This window comes from Eriocheir sinensis, chromosome 9 (genome assembly GCF_024679095.1).
Source record: "Eriocheir sinensis breed Jianghai 21 chromosome 9, ASM2467909v1, whole genome shotgun sequence".
NCBI classification, from domain to species: Eukaryota; Metazoa; Arthropoda; class Malacostraca; order Decapoda; family Varunidae; genus Eriocheir; species Eriocheir sinensis.
This window is the reverse complement of record NC_066517.1, coordinates 10,527,208-10,553,913: the sequence shown is the minus strand read 5'-3', so window position 1 is coordinate 10,553,913 and position 26,706 is coordinate 10,527,208. Positions and strand designations below refer to the sequence as shown.

Here is a 26,706-nt window from a genome sequence, read left to right as displayed (position 1 = left end):
ATCTATGTAAATAATAATAATATTATTATTATTATTATTATTATTATTATTATTATTATTATTATTATTATTATTATTATTATTATTATTATTATTATTTCTATTATTACTATTATTACTCATTATCATCATCATCATCATCATTATTATTACTGTTATCATCCTTTTCTCTCTCCTCTTCCTCCTCTTCCACTAGGCCAAATGACCCACTTGAAGAGGACCATCTGGAGTACGACTACACGAGTTTGATGCACGCTACTAATGTTTACGATGAAGAGATCAATATTGACATCATGAAGCCTGTCATATGGAGGAATGACGGGGGCATAGGTAAGTATTTTTTACTGTTTTTTTAGATGCTGCCTGTAGCACCGGTAGGATCTCGTGAGGGGAATCCTGGATGGCTCCAGCCCGTTATAGGCGCAGGCGGATTTTATTTATAGTGGCTGCCGTGATATATGACTGATATGATACTATGAATATGATACTGGGTAGTGGTATATGTAAGTTGTGCCCGCCAATTCGTAAACACCTTTCAAACCTAAATGGGAAGTGAGCATATTGAATGTTTTTTTTTTAATATGTCAAGCTCTGTTAAACGAAATCAATAATAAACCAGTGATGAAAATTGGTATATCTTCAGATTTATGCTGTCGATCAGTCACACCGACCATCCACCAAGCTGTTTTTTTTTGTTTTTTTTTCGCACCAAAACAACCACATGTGAATTAGAAGGTCCTCTACCCATGATGAGTCTTATAGTTTTATACGAAAGATTTTGGTTCTTAATGCACTAGTTTATTGGCGTTGAGGATACGACAAAGTGAAGTTATAAATTTATCCGTTTGTCGATATGCATTAGTGATGTAAAGCTAACACTAATACAGTTCTACAAGACGTTGGCACGACAGTGTGGCGGCAGTAGATACACAACGCAACACAGTCCGAATGCAGCAAGACTAATAGACAAGCAAACAAACGGCGCAGGGTAGAATGCCAAGGAGAGTCACGATCGAACTTCTTGTGCAGAAAGAGACGAGAAGGAAAAGGAGAAAAAGAGAAAGAGGAGGAGGAGGAGAACGAGAACGAGAGTAAAGAGGAGGGGGAGAGGGAGAAAAAATGAAAGAAGAAAGATATGGAGTGAAAAAGAGGAGTGAAAGGGAGAGTGAAACCTTTATAAGGGCTGAAGTGCAGGTTAGAGGACGAGATAGGGGGAGCTTGATACAATAGCCTGCAGGCCACTGTATTGCGACGAAATAAAACTCTTCGATTATAATAAAGTCAGGGTAATATATTAATGTAATTTTAAGATGTAAAGTTGTAGTCATACGCTATGGCGTATGCCGATGCTTTTCTCCGTCACATTGGCCCTTGAGCCAGTGATGGGTAAGAACCCATTACCTCTGGACACAGGGTCAGTGTGATATACAGATTACCATAGTTTACCTTCTCCAGGTTTCCACAAATACTCATTTATCGACAGCCTCGAAATGGGGATGAAAGACTGCATGTGTCTCACTCCGACTGTTCGGGCCGGTGTAGTAGAATAAAATGGACCCTAAAGCCAAGACTACCCACGACTCTAGGGTACACGAAGTCTTGGGTGTTGATGTGAAAGGGTCGGGCATGTCTTGAAAGAGGTCTTGAGACTGTTGCCGAATGCTGCGCCGACGTCGTGACGGGAGTCTGGAGTCGTGAGGGTTAGCACGACATGCTGGCAACTAGTTGGCCGAATGTCCCAGACAGTCGGCAAGACACCAAGACCCCAATAAAACCTCCCCCTCCTTTCTTGGAGCGTGGGAACCAACTTGTCAAATGGAAAAGTCGCTGGGTTGTCGTGGCCTAGAGTCGACACAGTGTGAACGAGGCTTTAGTGGGAAAAGGACCCTCGCTATGCCCATGCGCTGGAGTCTCAAAAACTCAATCACACACATAGACGTTCGCTCTCTCGTGGCGGTGGGTGGCTCTCCTCAGAGCACAACCAAGGCAGGGGTTTTCCATCCCCCTACATCACCCTATTAGTTTATTATAACATCACCGCTCTGCCCACGACTGTGTGGTGTATGTACTCCATAAATACGCCTTAACTATGTTTTCAGGAGTAGGTGATTAAGAGAGAGAGAGAGAGAGAGAGAGAGAGAGAGAGAGAGAGAGAGAGATAACTTTTATAATATTTTTTTTTGTTCTTATATCGTCCAGCGTCCAGTGTTGTACAATATATAAACAGTAATAAATGAGTATAACAGTAGGTTATGTCGCTAAATACATAATCTATTGATAGCCTACTCCTGAAAAAAAATCTCTCTCTCTCTCTCTCTCTCTCTCACACACACACACACACACACAGCCTACTCCTGAAAAATCTCTCTCTCTCTCTCTCTCTCTCTCTCTCTCTCACACACACACACACACACACACACACACTTTACTTCAACCCTATTAGCCTATCTTTCCGTGTTTATACTAATCCCACAACTATGTATTTTTCTCAACACTATTATAACGTGGGAGACGTTGTGTGTGTGTGTGTGTGTGTGTGTGTGTGTGTGAGAGAGAGAGAGAGAGAGAGAGAGAGAGAGAGAGAGAGAATAATTTTGCAGCGCTGTGCAATATAAATACAGCAATGAATAAAAGTAGATTATCTCGTTATATACATAAACTATAGATAGCCTACTCCTGAAAAAAAATCTCTCTCTCTCTCTCTCTCTCTCTCTCTCTCTCTCTCTCTCTCTCTCACACACACACACACACACACTAATATTGTAACTTCAATAATCCTATTAGGCTAACTTTCCATGTTTTTACTCATCCCACAACGCTTAATATTTTCTCTCTACAATATCTTAACTTGGGAGACGATATGTGTGTGTGTGTGTGTGTGTGTGTGTGTGTGAGAGAGAGAGAGAGAGAGAGAGAGAGAGAGAGAGAGAGAGATTTCAGTACTATGCTCTTAATAGTTTCTTATGTAGCGACGTAACCTACTGTTATACTTATTTATTGCTGTTTATATATTGTATATTGTATATTTATATATTGTAAAGCACTGGTCATTTTAACATTATGTTCTAAAGAATATAAAACACAACAATAAATATAACAGTAGGCTATCTCGCTAAAGAAACAAAGTATTGATCGCCTACTGACGAAAAAAAATTGTTACGGTGTATTTGTGGAATGAACTATGTACATTTACATCTCAATACACCACAAAGTCGTGGGCAGAGTGGTGATGTTAAAATAAATTAATAAGGAGACTAAGAAGGATGGAAAAAAACACTGCCAAGGTTATGGTCTGAGGAGAGAGAGCATGTGTGAGTGTGAGTGCGTGTGTTTTTGAGACATCAGCGCAAGCGCACAATGAGGGGCCCTTTTATACTGCTACACCGGGATTCAAAACCGGGCCCGCGGATTCGTAGCTATGCACGTTGACCACTGCACCATGGAGGCATCTGTTGTTAACTAGTGCATGAATTAATTTGTGAATCACTACTATACATTTCAGCGGCGGACAAACGCTGTTTTTCGCAAATATCTCCTAAACGATTCGTTGGATCAGTATGATATTTCAGTACACTACCTTTAACACCCGGACCTAATTTATGGCTGATATACCATATTGCAATGTGTGTTATGTGAGGAGTTTACTGACTGATATTAAGCCTAATCCAGTCATCATATCTAAGGTGTTATACAGAATCGGACGAGTGTGGGGTACTCGTCTAACCCCTCCACCAACGCCCCGAACAACCCCCAGACCACTCCTTCCCTACCCCAATATCGCAGCATCCCCCGCCGCGGTTCCCTCGTCATCCCCCTACTCCCACCCTCCCCTTCCCCAGCCCGAGGCTATGACTCAAGCAGAGGCAGGGTATAACTCATTGACTGCCGAGGCGCATCCAGGTGTTGTACAGTAATTATCAACGTGAAATACGTCTTGCCTCCATGGAATTGTACCATGCTCTTAGTTAATAATCATATCTATACATATACACCTACATAACATTCTAATATATAATACAGTGATGGGAGAAATAGGGAGGGACATAAGAATGATGAGGGAGGCGAGGAGCTAGGGGGAGAAGAGGAAGGACAATGAGAGCGAGAAGGGGGAGAAGTAGTTGTGGTTAAGAATAGTTTGGGAGGGTGTTGGGGGGGGGGGGGCACACTTTCCTTCGAATGCGTCAACATGACTCGTCGGGTTTGTGTTATTTTCCACGAGTAAACTCCTCACATAACACATATAGTATCGTGGTATGTTAGCCATAAATTAGGTCCGGATGTTAACTGTAGTGTGCTGAAATGTCATACTGATCCAACGATTTGTTTAGGAGATATTTGCGAAAAACAGCGTTTGTCCGCCGCTGAAATGTATAGTAGTTACTGTGTATATATATATATATATATATCTATATATATATATCTATATATATATATCTATATATATATATATATAGATATATAGATATATATATATATATATATAATTGTATTTATTATTTTTATTTTTTACATCTTCGCCTGTGGCGCCGGTAGGTTTGTTTTGGAGGGGCCTGATGGTATGGCCCAGCCCGTTTTGGCGCAGGCAAGTGTTTATAGTGGCGTCATCTTGCATTGGCTAATGCTACCCTCCCGGAACTCATCTTTAATAGTAGAATCTAAAGTCCGGGTTGATTGGTGGTCTTCTGGACAGCATGTGGGTAGTTTTAAGCCACTCGGCGGCGGCTGAAAAATCCCAGCTTGGTGGCACCGGGCGGGGCGCGTACCCGCGTCGTCCTGAACGCGGCGCCGTCACGCTATATATATATATATATATATATATATATATATATATATATATATATATATATATATATATATATATATATATATATATATATATTTGTTACGTCACTAGTGTCGTAACACTGGTGTGGTCAGGGGTCTTGGGAAAAGTACAAAACAAAAACTGGGTTGGATAGGCCTCAAAACACTAGGTTCTTACCCCCCTTAACCGGACAACAAAAAATGAAAATGAACAACCTAAAACAAAGGAAATGGTAAAACGGAAACGCAAAATGAACACAAGGACAATATATTTACAAAAAGTTACAAAAGAAAAGAAAAGCCCAAGATTGCCTTAGTAAGGCACACTCCTTTAAACATGAAACGAATACTATTCAACGAAAAGGCACAAGCACTATTGCAAACACGTGAGCTGGGAGGCAGCGCGTAACACCAGGCAAACGCGTGATAAACACGAACACTAAAGGATAGCACACGAAAACACACACACCAAAAACCTTACCTTAAACAGTAACGGCCCTTCCTCCGTCCAAAAAAGAAATGTAAATAAAAACACGCACGCCGACGGCGTGACGACTTGCTGAAGGCACAAAGGACGTGGAGAGGAGGAAGGCCAGGGCCTACCTCGCTCGACTGTCGACGATACAGGAAATACCCGCTTCTGACCCGGGTCAGCACTTAAATGGGCTGTCCGCCGCCCTCGCCGCCCCGAGAGCGGGCTGCCAGACGTCGCCGGCGGGGCGGGACAAAACTCTCCCACGACAACTCCAAATTTAGTTACAATACAATACATAAATATCCTAACTTAAACATATAATGAAATAAAATATACATAGCGTCATATTAAATGACGGGCAGGAAATACAAAAGGGAAGAACACCCCGCGGTAACAACGACCTAGCCTAGGTCGCCGCGTGGGTGGTTGCTATGGCCCCAGAACAAGGAGGCCGAATGGAAAATTCCAGGACCCCCCCCTCCCGGCGTTACTAGGCCGCTTCTCCAAACCAGAAATATCCGGTTCCCGCTGGGCCACAACTCACAATACATATTTTACATACAATACATAAATCCAATCTTAAACATAAAAAGGAAATATACATAATATCATACAATACTCAGAAAAGGGCAGGAGATATAAAAATGGAAGGAACAGCCCGGTGGCAACATTGACCCCGGGTCGTCGCGCGGGGCGGTTGCTATGACCCCAAAACAAGGAGCGGCGGGTGGAACATTCCACAGATCCCGGGTGGTCACTATGCCGCTCCCCAAAACCGGAATTATCCAGTTCATGCTGGGTCGGCGTGGGTGGACATACCACAGAACAAAGGGTCACGGCAGGCAAGTGGGTGACCCCTACGTGTCGGTAAAGAGAATAAAAAAAAAATGAAGGGCGGGAAAGCCCGGCCGTAACAATATATATATATATATATATATATATATATATATATATATATATATATATATATAGAGAGAGAGAGAGAGAGAGAGAGAGAGAGAGAGAGAGAGAGAGAGAGAGAGAGATATCAGGTGCGGATCCAGAAAATCAATTTTGGGGGGGCTCCCGAGCAATCAACGTATATGTGACAAATGATTTTTTCTTGTATCTATATATGAAGTGCAATCAATATTTAAGCTGGCAAGCAATAACAAGAAACAATTCAAATTGTACATCCGACCAGTGAAAATGCAGATCTGAGCAGAGAGAAATCATCACCATACGACCATTCGAAGAAAAATAAACGTTTATTTCGATATGTAAGCAGCAAGGGTGATCATAATACAGGTCATATATAAATTACAAACATAACCTTTACAAAAAAAGAGTTAATATGTCAAATTAGACACAGCTGAAGATAAAAAGGAATTCTTATAGGGTTTCTTTTACATGGGTTTGAGGTAACACATTTGCAAAGATTGGTTGATCTAAAGAAATATATTTACAAATTCCCAAGTATTCAACAGGTGCCTCACTAAGCAAAGAGTAGTCGGCGTTTTTTTTTCGCCGAATGTGCTTATCACTCCCTCGACTAAAATGGGGATATCATAGTGGACACAGAGGAGGGCAAGTCCGTTCAGGCGCTCTTGGCCGACGGTACTCCTCAGATAGGTTTTCAGCCTTTACAGTGCTGAGAAAGACCCCTCGGCTTCAGCGTTGGAGACTGGAAGCGTCAACAGAGTTTTCAAGAAAATGGCGAGATTGGGGAACATGCTGGTGCTGGCGTGTGCCTGGGCTTCTTTGATTTTTTTTTTTTTTTTTTTTACAGCTAACGAGACAGTTCAAGGGCGTAAAGATAAAAAAAAAAAAGACCGCTACTTACTGCTCCTGAATAAGGTCAAAGGAGTGTCCAAAATTTCGGGAGGAGAGGTGTCCCGATACCCTCCTCTTGAAAGAGTTCAAGTCGTAGGCAGGAGGAAATACATATGAAGGAAGATTGTTCCAGAGTTTACCAGCGTGAGGGATGAAAGAGTGAAGATGCTGGTTGACTCTTGCATAAGGGGTTTGGACAGTATAGGGATGAGCATGAGTAGAAAGTCGTGTGCAGCGGGGCCACGGGAGGGGGGGAGACATGCAGTTAGCAAGTTCAGAAGAGCAGTCAGCATGAAAATATCGATAGAAGATAGAAAGAGAGGCAACATGGCGGCGGAATTTGAGAGGTAAAAGACTATCAGTATAAGGAGGAGAGCTGATGAGACGAAGAGCCTTTGACTCCACTCTGTCAAGGAGAGCTGTGTGAGTGACCCCCCCCCCCCCCTACACATGAGATGCATACTCCATACGAGGGCGGAAAAGGCTCCTGTAAATGGATAGCAACTGTGCGGGGGTGAAGAACTGGCGGAGACGGTACAGAACGCCCAGCCTCGAGGAAGCTGATTTAGTAAGAGATGAGATATGAAGTTTCCAGTTGAGATTTTGAGTTAAGGATAGACCGAGGATGTTTAGTGTTGAAGAAGGTGATAGCTGAGCGTTGTCAAAGAATAGGGGATAGTTGTTTGGAAGATTGTGTCGAGTGGATAGGTGGAGAAACTGTGTTTTTGAGGCGTTGAAGGACACCAGGTTCCTCTTGCCCCAATCAGAAATAATAGTAAGGTCTGAGGCTAAGCGTTCTGTTGCCTCCAGCCTTGAATCGTTAAGTTCCTGTAGGGTGGGTCTTCTATTAAAAGAAGTTGAGTAATGCAGAGTGGAGTCATCGGCGTAAGAATGGATAGGACAGTTCGTTTTGGAAAGAAGATCATCAATGAACAACAGAGAGTGGGAGATAGGACAGAACCCTGTGGGACACCACTGTTAATAGGTTTAGGGGAAGAACAGTGACCGTCTACCACAGCAGAAATAGAACGGTCAGAAAGGAAACTGGAGATAAAGGTATAGAGAGAAGGATAGAAACCGTTGGAGGGTAGTTTGGAAAGCAAAGATTTGTGCCAGACCCTATCAAAAGCTTTTGATATGTCCAGCGCAATAGCAAAGGTTTCACCGAAACGGCTAAGAGAGGATGACCAAGAGTCAGTTAGGAAGGCAAGGAGATCGCCAGTAGAACGCCCCTTGCGGAACCCATACTGGCGATCAGATAGAAGGTCAGAAGTGGAAAGGTGCTTTTGAATTTTCCGGTTAAGGATTGATTCTAAAGCTTTAGATAGACAAGAAAGTAAAGCTATAGGACGGTAGTTTGAGGGATTGGAAAGGTCACCCTTCTTAGGCACAGGCTGTATGAAGGCATACTTCCAGAAGGAAGGAATGGCAGATGTTGACAGGCAGAGGCGAAAGAGTTTGACCAGGCAGAGTGACAGCACGGAGGCACAGTTTTTAAGGACAATAGGAGGCACTCCATCAGGTCCATAAGCCTTCTGAGGATTGAAGCCAGAGAGGGCATAGAAAACATAATTTTGAAGAATCTTTACAACAGGCATAAAGGAGTCAGAGGGGAGATGAGTAGGAGGAATATGCCCAGAATCGTCCAGAGTGGAGTTTTTAGAAAAAGTTTGAGAGAAGAGTTCAGCCTTAGAGATAGATGAGACGGCAGCGTTGCCGTCAGGACTGAGGAGTGGAGGGAAAGATGAAGAAGTGAAGTTGGAGGAGATGTTTTTGAATAGATGCCAGAAGTCACGGGAAGAGTTAGAGAAAGCGAGGTTTTGGCATTTTCCATTAATGAAAGAGTTTTTGGTTAGTCTGAGAATAGGTTTGGCACGATTCCGGGCAGAAATGTAAAGTTCATAGTTAACATTAGTTCGAAGGCTCTGGTACCTTTTGTAAGCTGCCTCTCTATCATTGATAGTACGAGAACAAGCGTGATTAAACAAAGGCTTTTCAGCGTGAGGAGTAGAGAAAGCACGTGGAATGTATGCCTCCATTCCAGAGACAATCACCTCTGTGATGCGCTGAGCACACACAGAGGGGTCTCTATCCTGGAAGCAATAATCATTCCACGGGAAATCGGAAAAGTACATCCTCAGGTCGTCCCACCGAGATGAAGCAAAATGCCCGAAGCATCACCTCTTCGGTGGGTCCAGAGGGTGTACAGGAGCGATATTACAGGATACAGAAATAAGATTGTGATCGGAGGAGCTCAACGGAGAGAACAATTTGACAGAATAAGCAGAATGGTTTGAGGCAAGGAAGAGGTCTAGAATGTTGGGCCTGTCTCCAAGACGGTCGGGAATACGTGTAGGGTGCTGGACCAACTGCTCTAGATCGTTGAGGATAGCAAAGTTGTAGGCTTGTCCACCAGGCTGGTCAGTGAAAGAGGATGAAAGTCAAAGCTGGTGGTGAACATTGAAATCTCCTAGGATGGAGATTTTAGCGAAGGGAGAGTGGGTCAAGATGTTCTCCACTTTAGAGTTCAAGTAGTCAAAGAATTTTACATAGTTAGTAGAGTTAGGTGAGAGATAAACAGCACAGATGTATTTAGTAATAGAATGACAATGAAGTCTTAGCCAGATGGTGGAAAATTCTGAAGAATCAAGGTTGTGGGCATGAGAGCAAGTGATGTCGTTGCGCACGTAGGCGCAACATCCAGCTTTGGATTGAAATTTAGGATAGAGATAGTAGGAGGGAACAGAGTAGAGATTGCTGTCAGTAGCCTCAGAAACCTGTGTTTCGGTGAGGAAGAGAAGGTGAGGTTTAGAGGAAGAGAGATGGTGTTCCACAGAATGAAAATTAGAACGAAGACCGCGAATGTTGCAGAAATTGAGAAGAAAGAGGTTCGAGGAGTTATCAAGACACCTCTCGGGTCGACAGCGAGAAGGGGAGTCATCCCTAGGGGAATTTGTGGTCCCCACCCCCCAGGCGGGGACTCCGAGGCAAGGTGAAGGTGCGCCATTTTGAAATTTCAATTTTGGGAAAAGGTGTATATATTGTGTGAATGTAGTGTGGTGTGGATAGAGAGAGGATCTGTTTTTATAGAGCATGCTGAACTACTCTCCGGTGTTGGTGAGACAATAGGGAAACGGTTAGTGAGGACATGGGAAGGGTCTTTGGAGGGCTTCAGCTCCCTTCTCACGTCCCATATATAGCTCACCGGGAGTGGCTTGCGCCCTTTCGGTAGGTGTCTTCCTACCTACTCCAGGCAAACCAAGACCGGAACAGATAATGCCCAGCGCTCTGCTTCCGCCTTCACGAGTGTCAGGGATTCGATGTCGAGCTCGTAGAGCTTCGCCGCTTGAAGCACAGCCGCAACATCTGTTTCGGGGATTTTGAGGAGTTGCTTGAGCTGAAGTGCGACAGGCTCTGTGTCGTCGCCGAACCGACTCTTCAACTCAGCCAAGACGTGGTCCACGAACGGAATGTACACCGCCCGGCGGCATGATGTAGTCCTCGTGTTCATTGAGATTCTGCCTCCCATCGCAGTTTTCCTGGAGGATGAGATGAAGCTGGATGCCAACGCTGGCTCTTACTCTTACCAGCCTTCTCGTTGGGCTGGTTGTGGCCGAGTCAGTTTTGGCGCACACACTCGAGCCTAGCAGAATCCTGCAGAAGAAGTACGGTGACCTGGTATCTGCGTAAGCACTGATTCGTGAGATCGAGACTCTATTCGCCAAGTTCAGAAAGGATGCCGAAGAATACTTCCACTCTGTGTTCACAAAAGCCAAAGATCTCCTGGTTGAAGTGGACTCAGCTCACGATGACGTCCCTGTTCCCCGAGTCTGTGCACGACAGACAGCGCGCGAATGTCCCGGCCGCGACTTCTGATGAGTACTATCGATGCTCAGTGTATATTCCGTTCGTTGACCAGGTGATCACCGAGGTGAAGAGCAGATTTGACGACGACACTGTGCCAGTTGCTCCCTGGTTGAAGGAGCTGCCCAAGGGCTCAAAAGCAAACGTGGATGCTGTTTTTGAAGCCGCTAAGCTCTTCGAGAGCGACTTTGAGTCATTGGTGCTCATGCGGACGGAGATACAGCGGTGGACATGTTCAGCTCCGGCCTTCGAGACTCAAGAACGCGAAGAAATACGCCGAGGCCCGTCTGTTCAAGAACATCGCGAACCTCCTGATCATCCTACTGACCTTGCCGGTCTCAAATGCAGAAGTCGAACGGTCGTTCTCAGCCCTGACACGCCTAAAGACATACATGAGGAGCACCATTGGCAGGGATCGCCTCAACGGTCTCGCGCTACTCGCCGTCCACAATGACGTACATGTTTCTGTTGATTTTGTGATAAACAAGTTTGCGAAGAAGAACCGCCGTCTTCGCTTTGGCTCCTATGCGATTGAGTGTTCGAGTTCGTTAGTAAATGGTCAATGCTTTTTCTCAGAGGAATTGGCGGTCTCATTCGGATCTGAAGAGGAACACTGGCCGACCAGGAATGCTTTGGCACCAAGTCTAGGTCGTTATGCCCATTGATTCAGGTCAGTCCACCAGTTATTCAGGAGCAGAACTGCCGAGAATAACGAACCGGTAATGCTAATTATCCTTCCACCCGCAAAAATCCTGGCATCGGGCCCCCCCAAAAAAACTTTTTTCCTGGATCCTCGCCTGCTGGTGTCCTCACTTGATAAAGGACATAGAGGCCTTAGAGAATGTCCAGCGTCGTGCTACCAAAATCATACCGCATTTAAAAGACCTTCCCAACGAAGAACGATTGAAGAAGCTGGACTTGCCTAACCTGACTTGCAGGATATCTAGGGGTGACCTGATTGAAGCGTACAAGATTATAACACAGACATACGATCAAGAATGCCCAAGAGGGATTTTCTAGATGAGGGAAGATGATATAACCAGAGGAAACACAAAGAAGATATTTAAAACAAGATCAAGACTCAACACCAGGAAGTATGCTTTTTCAAACAGGGTCGTCAACAACTGGAATGATTTGCCGGGTTGGGTGGCAAATGCCGAAAAAGTGTTAAAATCTGAATCAAGCCAGAAACTAAGACTTAACTATAGATCACACATAACCGCCACATACAGCCAACACATTTAAAACTACCAGGCTTTTGAACTGGAGCCACAGGCTGTGTGATTAGTTTTAGCTATATTTACAGTTTTACACAATAGTTACAAGTTTATGTGAGCTGTCGCACACACACCCCGAGCAGTGTGACCGCTGCCCACTGTCTTCTGCCGGCTTCAGTCCGGGTGCAGGAATAATCCGGTGCCAAGGCTTGTTGGTTTCCCGTCGATTCAGCACCGTTCCCACGGCAAGGAGCACGCCGTAAGCACAACCTAGCACCTACGTGTTATTAAACATCCTGTGGCGCGGCACTGTGGTTGCGACACATTCAGTCACACATTCACATGTACATTATAATATATACATTACATGCTTCACTGCAGCAAAAGGCGGATGTTTGTGACCCCCCCCCACCCCCCATCCCCATTGTGCCGCGACATGCAATAAATGCTCCAAGAATTCTTGGTTTAACCTGTATGTTAGCATGTATGTTACATTTTATTCGTTCTAAAACTTTTCCATCAACCTGGGCAGAGCAGAAGATGACATCAACAATCCTTTTTGAAATGGATAAAAGCTATTAGTTCCACAGACTCAAGTTGTTTTTGCTGTATACATCATGTCCTGCAGTACTTCATGTTCGTTAGGCAGAGGTGATCCATACATATTTAACCGTGTGCTTGACCTGTGGAGCAGGGACGGAGCTTGGACAGGCTGAGGGGCGTGGGACGTCACTGCTCTGGTATGTACCTCATTTCCGGCCAAGGGTGGTTTGACCTATCACCGGTCGCCGCACAACTCATCGTGTGGTGGAAGGCCGAACGCCGACTACGGCCAATGATAGATGCAAAGTGGACGGTGAACATCAGCGACCTCCTACTACCTAACGGCAACCAGACGGCGTCCGCTCACCATCCGGTCGTCGTTCACCAGTTAACCGTCACTTATCGGCCACCGGTGGCAGTCCACTTCCCGTCCAGACGCAGTCCATTCGGCCACCGGACGGCAACCTTTTTACGACCGGCAGCAACCTGAGAGGTCGGCTGGGCCTTTAAAGGCCCAGTCACACTGACTTCACGACCCACTGACGACCTCCCTCGACCTGCAGGTCGCGGGAGGTCTCACATGGTCGTGCGTGCGATCGTCATGTGGCACAGTCCGCCGTGCGACCGTAAATATCAGCTGGAGATTTTGGGTGCTGCACCAAAACCTCCAGCCGACCTCTCAGGTCGCTGCCGGTCGTAAAAATGGTTGCCGTCCGGTGGCTGAATGTTCTGCGTCTGGACGGCAAGCGGACTGCCACCGGTGGCCGATAGATGACGGTTAACTGGTGAACGGCGACCGGATGGTGAGAGGACGCCGTCTTGTTGCTGTCAGGTACATAAGAACATAAGAACGTAGGAGTCTGCAAGAGACCGGTAGGCCTGTACAAGGCAGCTCCTTTGAACCTAAGCTCCCGTGTATCTAACCCCACCTAATATCGCTGTCCATGAATTTATCTAATGTATTTTTTAATGTGACAATTGTATAGGCACTCACCACATGACTGCTAAGCCTATTCCACTCATCCACCACTCTGTTAGTAAACCAAATTTTGGCTATGTCCCTGTTGAATCTGAATTTATCCAGTTTAAATCCATTATTACTCCGTGTCCTACCCGGTTCTCTTACAAAAAAAAAAAAAAAAAAAAAAAAAAGAATATCCCCCTTCATCAATTTATAAACCTCGATCATGTTTCTATGCACCCTTCGCCATTCTTGAGAATGTAAGTTTAACTGTTTGAGACTTTCCTCGTATGGCAAGTTTCTCAACCCCTGAATCATCTTAGTCATCCTCCTCTGCACCGATTCTAACATTTTGATATCCATTCTATAGTAAGGTGACCAGAACTGAACCGCATAGTCAAGATGAGGTCTAACTAATGCTAAATATAGTTTGAGGAAGACTTTGGCGCTTCTGTTGCTTACGCTCCTTGAAATACATCCCAGTACCCTATTTGCTCGATTTTTAGCTTGAATGCATTGTGCCCTTGGACGGAGATCAGAGCTCACTAAGACCCCTAAATCCCTCTCGCACCCAGACCTGCTTATGAGAGTGCCATTTAAGCAATAGTTATGTGTCGGGTTGTTCCTACATACACTCAGAATACTGCACTTCCTTACATTGAACTCCATCTGCCATTTATCCGCCCAGTCATACAATCTGTTTAGTTCATCCTGGAGAATACTAGCGTCCTGATCCGACTCAATTACTTTACCGATTTTGGTATCATCTGCAAACTTACTGACATCACTACTAATTCCTGTATCTAAGTCATTGTTATAAATAATAAACAAAAGTGGAGCCAACACCGAACCTTGTGGGACTCCACTCGTAACACATCCCCAGTCAGATCTTTTACCATTGATTTGCACTTTTTACTTCCTATTGCTAAGCCACGCCTTGACCCAGTTCAAAACTTTACCCTCTACTCCGTGAGCCTGTAATTTAAGCAACAGTCGTTGGTGAGGAACTTTGTCAAAAGCTTTACTAAAATCAAGATAGATTACATCATAATTTTAATCTCTGTCTACCGCCTCAAATACTTTATTGTAGAAGGACAAGAGATTGGTGAGGCATGACCTACCTTCCGTGAACCCATGCTGCGAGTCGTGAATTAAACTTTGTTTCTCTAGATGCTCCCTAATGTTCCTGGCTATTGACTCCAGCATCTTGCCAATAACCGATGTTAAGCTAATTGGGCGATAGTTTGGAGCAGCTGACCTGTCCCCCTTTTTGAAAATCGGCGTCACATTAGCTACTTTCCATAGGCTGGGCACATAACCAGTATTTACCGACATCTAAAAAGATGTCGGTTAGTGGGTCACTTAGTACATCATTACATTCCTTTAATACCCTCGGAAATATCCTGTCAGGAGCTGGCGACTTATTCTTCTTAAGCTTATCTGTCTCATCCTGAACTACTTGCCTGGCAATGATTATATCCCTCAATTTATCGCCATCCCCGCCCTCGTACACCTGAAGAAGTAGAGGGTTGCTGATGTTCGTTATCCACTTTGTTTGTTCTCGTGCTATTAAAGATAGAGAGGCAGCTCACAAAAGGTACCAGAGCCTTCGCACTCCTGCTAACCATGATCTTTATATTTCTGCCCGGAATCGTGCCAAATCTATTCTCCAACTTACCAAAAATTCCTTCATTAATAGAAAAACCAAAACATTGCTTTCTCTAATTCTTCCCGTGACTCCTGGCATCTAGCCAAGAATATCTCCTCCAATTTCACTTCTTCCTCTTTCCCTCATCTCCTTAACCCTGACGGCAGCACCGCCGTCTCATCTGTCTCTAAGGCTGAACTCTTCGCTCAAACGTTCTGTGAGAACTCCATCCTGGACGATTCTGGGCATATTCCTCCTACTCATCCCCCCCTCTGACTTCTTTATGCCTATTATTAAGATTCTTCCTAATGATGTTTTCTATGCCCTCTCTGGCCTCAACTCTCAGAAGGTTTCTGAATCTGATGGAGTGTCTCCTATTGCCCTTAAAAACTGTGATTCCGTGCTGACACCCTGCCTGGTCAAATTCTTTCGTCTCTGCCTATCAACATCTACCTTTCCTTCCTGCTGGAAGTACGCCTTCGTACAGCCTGTGCCTAAGAATGGTGACCGTTCGAATCCCTCAAACTACCGCTCTATAGCTTTACTTTCCTGTCTATCTAAAACTTTTGTATCAATCTTTAACCGGAAGATTCAAAAGCACCTTTCCACTTCTAACCTGCTATCTGATCGCCAGTATGGGTTACGCAAGGGGCGTTCTACTGGCGATCATTCTTGCTCTCTTAACTGACTCTTGGTCATCCTCTGTTAGCTGTTTCGGTGAAACTTCCTCTGTTGCACTAGACATATCGAAAGCCTTCGACAGAGTCTGGCACAAGTCTTTGATTTCTAAACTGCCCTCTTTCGGATTCTATCCCTCTCTCTGTTCCTTTATCTCCAGTTTCCTTTCCGGCCGTTCTATCTCTGCGGTGGTAGACGCTCACTGTTCTTCCCCTAAACCTATTAACAGTGGTGTTCCACAGGGCTTTGTCCTATCACCCACTCTCTTCCTGTTATCCATCAATGATCTTCTTTCCATAACAAACTGTCCTGTCCACTCATATGCCGACGACTCCACTCTGCATTATTCCACTTCTTTCATTGGAAGACCATCCCAGCAGGTAGTACATGACTCACAAAGGAACACAAAGAAACACATAGGAAGAACAAACAACAGCAGACCTGCTGGTCCTTACGAGGCTGTTTGTGACAAGCTACACTAACTCTCTAATCAAAGGTGGAAGATGAAGGACAGCAAAGGCGAAGGTTCCTCCCCACCCCCCCATCCCTCCAGCCAAAGCTGTCAGGAAAGGAAAAAAACCATGCAGCATGGAAAAACTGCATGGAAATTATGTAGGAAAGAGGAAAGAACTACCATTACTGCTACCACTAACCGGGTGATAAAAGCGGACAAGGACACCAGTTTTCGAAAGAACTTAACGTTATTACGACAATGAGTAACATCTTAGTTGCTGGTTGGATTCAAAATACTTGTCCAATCTATTCTTTAAGGCCGTAACTGTTGTACTATCAACGACATCACAGGGTCGAGAGCTCCAAACATTAAGAACTCGATTGAAGAAGTGTTTAGCTTCGTGCGACGAGAATCTTTTCCCACTTATCTTCAAATTGTGATTTCTTTTTGTTCTATTTGATCGATCAATTGTAAAGTAATCTTCATTAATATCATTGAATCCTTTAAACACTTCTATTAGATCGCCTCGCATTCTTCGTTTTGAAAGGCTGAATAAATTTACTTCTTTAAGCCTTTGTTCATATGATAAATTTCTCAACCTAGGAATCATCTTTGTTACTCTTCGTTGAGCCCGTTCCAACTTTTCTATGTCTTTTCTGTAATAGGGAGACCAAAACTGTACACAGTACTCTAGATGGGGTCGAACCAACGAATTATACAGTTTTAATATTACTTTTTTCCGATTTATTATTAAAGACTCTTCCGATGAAGCCAACCAATTTGTTTGCAGTTTTAAATACCTCTGAAGAATGCTGACCTGGCTTTAAATCGCTTGATATAGTGATTCCAAGATCCTTTTCTTTACTTACTGCAGAAAGTTGTCGGCCATTCATTACGTACCGAACGCGATTGTTGTTTTTTCCGATGTGCAACACTTTACATTTGTCAACGTTAAATTTCATTTGTCATTGATTGGCCCAACGTGCAAGTCGATCTAGATCTGATTGTAAAGCTTCTTCGTCGACTGTCCCAGTTACTTTACTAGCAATTTTTGTGTCATCAGCAAATTTTGATACTTTGCAAGTGAGCCCATCATCGATATCATTAACATAAATTAAGAAGAGCATGGGGCCAAGCACTGATCCTCGAGGTACCCCGCTTCTGACATCGAGTCAGTTAGATGTACCACCGTTTAGAACTACTCTCTGTTTCCGCTCAGAGAGCCAGTCCACAAGCCAATTGTGAATGTTACCCGATATACCGTGCGCCAATAGTTTGCCGAGCAATCGTTAGCGGGGGACTTTATCAAATGCCTTTTGAAAATCCAGATATATGATATCTATTGATCTGCTTTCATCGAACACCTCAATAATATAATGAAAAAAATCAAGTAAGTTAGTTAAACACGAATGTTTACTACGGAAGCCATGTTGCGAATTATTTATTATATTATTTTCTTCGAAGAATTTCACCATATTGTCGCGAATGATAGTCTCCATTAACTTGTAAACAATCGATGTCATGCTAACTGGTCGATAGTTTCCTGGATGAGACTTGTCCCCCTTTTTGAAAATTGATGTGACATTTGCTAGTTTCCAATCCGACGGAACTTTTCCAGCTGTTAAAGACTTATTGAATATGATGGAGGGCGGTTTACAAATTTGATGTTTGATTTCTTTTAAGACCCTTGGGGTAATTTTGTCTGGACCATGAGCTTTGCTTACTTTAATCTTTTCAATTGTGCGTAAAATGTCACTTTCTACGATGAGCACGCCACTTAACATCTTTTCGGTCCTTCTAACCTCCGGCGGTTGAGGTAATAAACAATCTTCGTCGGTAAATACGGATGCGAAAAAGTTATTTAGGATTGTAGCCATTTCATTTTCATCGTTCGTGTGGTTACCATTATCATTAGCAAGCGGTCCGATACCACAAGTGAGTGACTTTTTATTATCTACATAGCTAAAAAATTCTTTAGGATTAGATTTGCTCGTTTCCGCTATATATTCTTCAAGATTTTTCTTGCTTCGTTTTATTAATTTCTTGGTTTCGCGGCGAATTCTATCCAACTCTAGTTTGTCAGCCTCACTCTGAGTTGATATATATCTACTGTATACGCATTTTTTAAGAGATAGGCTATTTTGAATTTCGTTATTCCACCATTTGGGTTTCTTCTTAAAAGCTGAACGTCTGTTACGATAGGGTACGCATATGCTTATGGCATTGTTCAATATTGTGGTGAAGGCCCCCTAAGATTTATCAATATCTGTTTCCGCCGAGATTTCAGTCCAGTCAGAATTATTTAGAATTGATCGGAGTCTTACGAAATTCGCTCTCTGATAATCAGGAACCTTTTCTTTATTAGGAGTTACTTTACTTTCTTTCATATTGATGCTGAATGTGATTATTCGGTGATCGCTAGAACTAAAAATTGGACCAACATTTACTTCGTTAACTAGATCATCTGTCGTTGAAAAGATAAGGTCAAGTACATTATTTTCCCGAGTCGGTTCTTGAACGTGTTGATGTAAATCACTTTCTAGTAAATTTGTGTACAGGTCGAGCCCTGTATGACAGTTCAACGGTTCACCCCATCTTTTCACTGGCAAGTTAGAGTTTCCAACAATTACAGCCTCGCAACTGCTACTTGTTTCTAATAATAGTTCACTTAATTCGTGGTCGATATCAAAAGTCTGCCTTGGCGGTCTGTAGATAAGTCCAATTACTATTTTACGAGATTTATTTTTAATTTCAATGAAGACCGTGTCTACATTGGTTATAATATCTGTTTTCACGGATACTGGATGGAGAGAGTTGTGGATATAAAAGATAACGCCACCACCCTGTCTATTCTCTCTTTCATGACTAAAGATGGTATATTATTGGGTATTATTGGGTATTATTGGGTAGGCGGTGGCCGAACTGGTAGCGTGCTGGGCCCACATTCACCGCGTGATGGACGACACCGGTTCGAATCCCCACGCTACCACCTCGGATTTTTCAGTCACCGCCGAGTGGCTTAAAACTACCCACATGCTGTCCTGAAGACCACCCATCAACCCAGACTCTAGAGGAAGCCGTCCAAGCGAATCAAGAACGAGTTCCGGGGGGCAGCATGAGCCAATACAAGATGGCGCCACTATAAACACTCGCCTGCTCCAGAACGGGCTGGGCTGACCATCAGGCCCCACCGAAAAGAAGACTTGGGCCGACCATCAGTGAGCAAAGGGACTGAAGTCTTGTTTGTACTGAAGGCCTTACTGTCGGGGGTTTCACGGGTTGAGTGCTCCCTTACGGTGGAGCTGCTGGTGTTCTCGCCTCCGCGTTTTTTGGCTCTCGAAGAGCCACTCGGTCACAGAGCAGCCTCCCGAAACGGGCTGCTCCAACAGGGTTTAAGTGGATGCCATCAGCAAGGAACAAGTCTGAATCGTAGTAAAAACTGTTCCACAAGTTAGCGAACTGAACGTTTTCTTGTGAGCAAAGGGACTGAAGTCTGTTGTTTGTGCTGAAGGCCTTACTGTAAAAGCTAAATTCGGCACCGACCCTCGGGAGGATTCCTGAGATTATGATGTTACTGGCATCCGTTTTACGTTTATACTGCTTGATCATGCGGCGGTATTTCTCAAGCAGTTCCTCAGAACGGGTTGTCTTTACGTCATTTGTCCCCGCGTGAATGACACAGAGGGTGTTTCGGTCGGCATTTCTCGTGACATCATCGCACGCTGCGGTGATGTCGTCCAGTATGGAGCCTGGATGGCAGTAACGTTTTCTGCGGCCATTTGATGAACGACCACAGAACTCAACCAGCTGGCAATGCACCATGGAGTCCCCAACTAGGTGAGTCTCAAAGTCATCCTCCATGGTGTCTGACAGCACCTGGAACCTCTTGAAGGTGGTGGGGGTCGGTAAGTCCTTGGTTGCCTGCTTCGGTTTGGCTCCATTCCTTACAGGTTGGAACCCGACATCCTGTGAAGCAGGAAGAGAAGCGTTAAGTGGGGCAGGCTGGAAGTTGTCCTGTGAGGCAGGCTGGGAGTTAGCCTGTGAAGCAAGCTAGGGGTTAGCCTGTGAGGCAGGCTGGGGGTTAGCCTGTGAGGCAGGCTGGGAGTCAACCTGTGAGGCAAGCTGGGAGTCAACCTGTGAGGCAGGCTGGGAGTCAACCTGTGAGGCAGGTAACACGTCCTCCCGTGAAGCAGGAGATTCGTCTGGAGAGGGCACAGTCTCGGTGGAGGGCCTCTCCACCATCGATGGTGGAGTCACTGCCGCATTGCTTGCAACAAATTCCTGAAGGGCTTCGAATTTCTTTTCAAGATCATTATGTTTGACTTTCCATTCAGTCACAGCCTTCTGAAGTTGTAATCTTTGAACGCAGAGGCGGCAAGTTTTACTCAGCTGGAAGTACTGAGCTGCAAATCGTCCAGGACAGACGTCACACTTAAGGTTCGAAGGCATTGTTAGAAATTTAAGCGAGTTAACAGTTTGGGCAAATATTAAAAGCGCTTTCAAAATAATTTAAAGTGTGACCATAAATTGAATTGGAGAAAAATTGTGGATGGAAATTAGATACTGCTGTGTTAGATGCCTCCAACACTGGGAGTTCGCCTCCACAGGGTCTTGAAAACGATTTAAAGATCAATCGCTTGTCCTGAGCCTCGGTCAAGAGAGAGACTTTCACAACCCGGCGCTTTTCAGCTATTGTCCTCGAAGTTTTGTCCCATAGAACGGGGCCGGCGTAGCCACACAGAGCAGAGCTGACAAGGGAGGAGAGGAACCAGCAATTCGTTCCCACTTTCCGAAACGTCTAACCCAACTCTGCGACCCTTTCGAGGCCTGGCCAGTGGCACCTGTCACCAGGTGTTCTCCACCAACTCTAGAGAGTATCAAACGCCCTTCCTGAGAGACCAAAAAGCTGAAATATTCCTTGAGTATAAGAAAAACCCTCAGAAACTCCACCTAGAAGCCGGGAGGTACAACCTCAAATGGCCCACGGAAGACATCTCTTTCAGGAGAAAACAAGAACCAGCTGTTATGCAGAATAGGGATGGGAGTACCGTCGATAGAGGGGAGGGACGGGGAGCTCAAACCGACAACTGATCTCAGGGAGGCTTTTTAGTGTAGAGGTCGCCACACTCCTCTACACCGCAGGCCTAAATAATTAGGCACGGTCCAGCTGACTAGGACCTTGGAACTCTAGCCATTGTCTCATAAAGAGATCCTCTGCCTGCAGTCCAATCCACCACTGCTGCTGCCCAGAGGCTTCACCGTGACCCTGGCACGGGAGACAGACCAGGTATTACACCTTGTCCAAGGGTGACCTGAAACTATGCAGAGCAGGGACGTCTAGTTCCCTGAGGTGAAAACACTTCACCCGCATACCCAGAAAGGGAGGAGGAAGAGGAGGAGGAGGAGAAGTGGGGGGAAAAGGAGGGGAGGGGAGGGTCTTCAATTATCTCCCTTTCGCCCGCCACCCGGCACTCACAGACTGGAGGCTGCAGAACACTTAACCTCAGACCTTGCTATCATTTCCGATTTTGGGCAGAAGGAACCTTGTGTCCTTCAATGCCTTAAAAACACAATTTCTCCACCTATCAACTCGACACAGTCTTCCAAACACCTATCCCCTATTCTTCGACAACACTCAGCTGACACCTTCTTCAACACTAAATATCCTCGGTCTATCCTTGTCCTGTCCACTCATACGCCGACGACTCCACTCTGCATTATTCAACTTCTTTCAGTAGAAGACCATCCCAACAGGTAGTACATGACTCCAGACTGGAGGCTGCAGAACGCTTAACCTCAGACCTTGCTGTCATTTCCGATTGGGGTAGAAGGAACCTTGTGTCCTTCAATGCCTCAAAAACTCAATTTCTCCACCTATCAACTCGACACAATCTTCCAAACACCTATCCCCTGTTCTTCGACAACACTCAGCTAACACCTTCTTCAACACTAAACATCCTCGGTCTATCCTTAACTCAAAATCTTAACTGGAAACTTCACATCTCCTCTTTCACTAAATCAGCCTCCTCGAGGTTGGGCGTTTTGTATCGTCTCCGCCAGTACTTCTCCCCAGCACAGTTGCTATCCATATACAGGGGCATTGTCCGCCCTCGTATGGAGTATGCATCTCACGTGTGGGGGGCTCCACTCACACAGCTCTTCTGGACAGAGTGGAGTCTAAGGTTCTTCGTCTCATCAGCTCTCCTCCTCTTACTGATAGTCTTCTACCTCTTAAATTCCGTCGCGATGTTGCCTCTCTTTCTATCTTCTATCGATATTTTCACGGTGACTGCTCTTCTGAACTTGCTAACTGCATGCCTCCCCCCCTCCTGCGCCCTCGCCTCACACGACTTTCTGATCAAGCTCATCCCTATACTGTCCAAACCCCTTATGCAAGAGTTAACCAGCATCTTCACTCTTTCATCCCTCACGCTGGTAAACTCTGGAACGATCTTCCTTCATCTGTATTTCCTCCTGCCTATGACTTGAACTCTTTCAAGGAGTGTATCAGGACACCTCTCCTCCCGAAATTGATTTCTCTTTTTGGCCACTCCTCTCTACTCTATTCAGGAGCAGTAAGTAACGGGCTTTTTTTTAATTATCATTGTTTTGTTTTTTTCATGCCCTTGAACTGTCTCCTCTGCAGTAAGAAAAAAAAAAAAAAAATCTGTCATTGGCCGTGGTCGATGTCCGGCCCTCCACCACACGGCGAGTTGTGTGGCGACCGGTGGTAGGTTAAACCACCCTTGAACGGAAATGAGGTACATTCCTGAGTAGTGACGTCACACGCCCTTCAGCCCGTCCAAGCTCCGTCCCGATTCAACCTGCTCCACAGGTCAAGCACACGGCCAAATGTGTATGGATCACCTCTGCCTAACGAAATTAAAGTACTGCAGGACATGATGTATACAGGAAAAACAATTAGAGTCTGTGGAACTAATGGCTTTTATCCATATAAAAAAGGATTGTTCATTTAATTTTCTGCCCTGCTCAGATTGATGGAAATGCTTTAGAACGAAAATAATGTAACATACATACTAACATACAGGTTAAACCAAGATTGTTTGGAGCATTTTTTGCATGTCTGCGGCACGGGGGTGGGGTATGGGGGGGGGGGGGGCGTCACAGACATCCGTCTTTTGCTGCAGTGAAGCACAGAATACTTTCATTACCTTTATAATTATTTTTTTCACAAATAATTTACAGAAATAAGAATGAGAAATGTGTAATATAACTGGATGATAATATTACTGTAACAACTAATAATAAAGTATGGATGGAATATTCTCATATAGTGTATGACAGTGCAGTGCACGTCAGCAGCAGGTCGTTACGGGAGGTCCCCGCCCTCATTGCGACAGGACGCGTACTGGTCCTTGCCTGTCGGTCACCAGTCGGCGTATGGGGGTGGGTGGGTGGGGGTGGGGGGTCTTGGCCTGACTCCAGGTGTCAGGTCAAGGTGTAAATCTTACCAAGGTCGCCGTCCTGCCATCCACTGGACGGACACTAAACGACCGCCGGTAGCCGTTCGGTAGCACGACTACTCTGCCACCTATGTGGTCGGGAAGCGGTGGGTGTGAATCGCAGCATTTTGGGGTCGTAGGTGGTCGTTAGAAGGTCGTAAAGTCAGTGTGACTCTGGCTTAAGTAGTCAGCACCGACGACTGTGCCGACAGGAAACGGTAAATAAAAAAAGGCCCAGACAGTTTTCTAGACTGTTTCAGAACAAGCCAAGACTGTCGGGGACAGTCTTGACGACTGTCCCCGACCTCCCTCAGACCTCAAGCGAAAATGACCGATGGTCCAGACCCCTGCCGACTCATGTCGTGGAAGTTTTGCATGAAATGCTTTTTCGCGTTAACCCTCACGACCTGGGCTCAGGATTAGGCAATCGTTTCTAGACCTCTTACAGGCCACACACGGCTCTTTCACATCAACACCCAAGACTTCTTGTACCCTAGATTCGTGGGCTGTGGTGGCCCACTGGCAAGTGTCGGCACAGTGTGAAGGGGACTTAGTATCTATCTGAGTCTGACTCTGGGGTTCTATTCATTACCGTGGCAAAGGGGTGGAGGGTGGATGAGGGAGAGGCCGGCCCTTCAGAATTGAGAAACTGATTCTAACCAGTGACCTCACTCACAAGGAGGAGAGAGGGGGGAGGCCGGTCAGGGACTAGCTAACGAGTGATAACTGTGTAGCCTAATAGTCATACCAAGAGTCGTGAAGGTTTAGCGACGAAGCTCGAAGGGAAGGACGGTGCGTACCTATAGTCACTAGCATTTTTGGAACGAAGGTCTGCGGGAGAGACGAAGGGAAGGCAAGGTCTTCCCCGTGTCTTCCCTCAGACCTTCGAGGAAAAATGTTTATTTTCCAAATTTGGCGTGGCAAATAGTTGCGGTTCAGTTAAAACAACCTGAGAAAATATTTTCCCTAATTGGAAAGTCGTATATTATAGTTGCAGGGAATGTTTGTCTTGTTTGCAACAACAGCACGCGCCTTCAAAGCACAGAGGAACCAGCCAGGCGGGAACCTTCGTGGCTCACATTCTCCAACGATCTATGGTTTTTCAAATTCTTTATCATTTCAGTTAAGACATCTACCTCTGCAAGTGCAAACAAAGGGTATCTTAATAATTTACTGAATGTAAATAACGATTATTAATGGAAAAAAAACCCATGAAATAATAAATAATAACTGTTGAATGCGATGCTAGGCTGTTTCGAATATTAGACTACCCATGTTATTTATACATGAAACATCAAAATGTCTTATGTATAGACACTTGCAGAGACGTATGTCACTTTATATTCCTTAATGAGATGAAATATGAGTATCTGAAAGGCTAAAGATCGTTCTAGTATGATCAAACTATACTGTTTGATAGACAAGTTGTTTCTTCGTGTCCTTGTATGGTATATTATTGATGCAAATCTTCTGTTTGCGGTTCATATACGATGGTTTGAGGATTTTTTGTATACACAAACATTCAAATGATCTTCACGCAATCACAAACTCACAATGCGCAGGTGCCACGTCTACGTTCACGAGTGGACGGACGGAATGAAACGGACAATATTATGGCTGTAATAGCACTATGGAGGTATTATACCTCCATGAATAGCACTGTGTGTTTGTATGTGTGTGCGTGCATTAGATCTGGTAAGTGAAAAGAAGGTTGCAGTGTATGTATGTGCATTTACCTTCCCGAGCGATTTGTAGTAAGGATCGAAGGCACGGTCTGAGGCCGTGCCTACATTGTCGAAGGGAAGGTACGCGGCTCGACCTTCACGACTCATGGTACGGGCCCAAGTGTGTGTGTGTGTGTGTGTGTGTGTGTGTATGGCGAACTACACTTTGCCCTAACAGTATATACAAAGAGCTTTGTAATACACTTTCCCTACTTCTATTCTTCCTTCAAAAATATGAAGTTAGAGTCACTGTTTGATAAATATGCATATATATCCTTCGTCTGCCAGTGATATCGTACTTATACTCTGAAAAGAAATGATGTTAGGACATGTAGCCATCCATGGTCGCTGGTTCAGGCTTAGAGAGGAAGAAATAAGTGGTTGAAGGATTGAAGATAAAGCTAGGAGTCCTGATGAGGCGTTTACTGAGTATAATCCGTATAAAGGGGCACACATGATGCCTATGATGAGGCGCCTGGGCGACTGGGGTTGGCGGGAGTTAAGCGTCGTTAAGTTGCCAGATGCCTCTATCCTACAACTCCCCCCCTTTAAAGAGATTGCGCGCAGGCAATCTTTGCTGGGTGCAATCGTACATTTAATACAAAATAATAGCACCTCCAAAGAGAAAGAAAAGGAAAAACAGAGCACAATTATTTCCCGTAATACATTAATGATATACATTGCTATGTCGCAGAATAAAGAAAGTAAAGGAAATAACACAAGAGTAATATAATGGATATGTGTGCTGTCTGTGTGTGTGTATACGTATGTGCATATCTGTGTGTGTGTGTGTGTGTGTGTGTGTGTGTGTTACACAATGTAATCCTCAAGCCATCGTGGCGGCCGCGTCTGCCTCCTGGTCCGGGCACGTTCTTGAGATTGTTGGAGGGGGCCTCGGTGGCTGTGCTGTGTCGGCCGCTTCCTGGATTGTGTCACCTGGCTCGTCAGCTGATGGAAGCACGTGGCAGGGCCTCAGGTGTTCCCTAGTCCTGAGGGATGGCTACCATCCAGCCGGATGAGGTATTGCCTGTTTCCTCTGTTTTCCACGACCGTTCCAGCCCTGT

The 26,706-nt window shown here is 44.9% G+C and overlaps 1 protein-coding gene across 1 annotated transcript in view; it reads left to right on the top strand.

Annotated features, from left to right (window-relative positions):
* The window catches only part of LOC126995912 (astacin-like metalloprotease toxin 5), a 119,946-nt gene that overhangs the window by 81,314 nt on the left and 11,926 nt on the right, over nucleotides 1–26,706 (top strand). Inside the window, exon 6 of the mRNA XM_050855805.1 lies at nucleotides 197–330. Within this exon, the coding sequence (XP_050711762.1) occupies nucleotides 197–330 (134 nt within the window). The remainder of the gene's footprint in view (nucleotides 1–196; nucleotides 331–26,706) is intronic.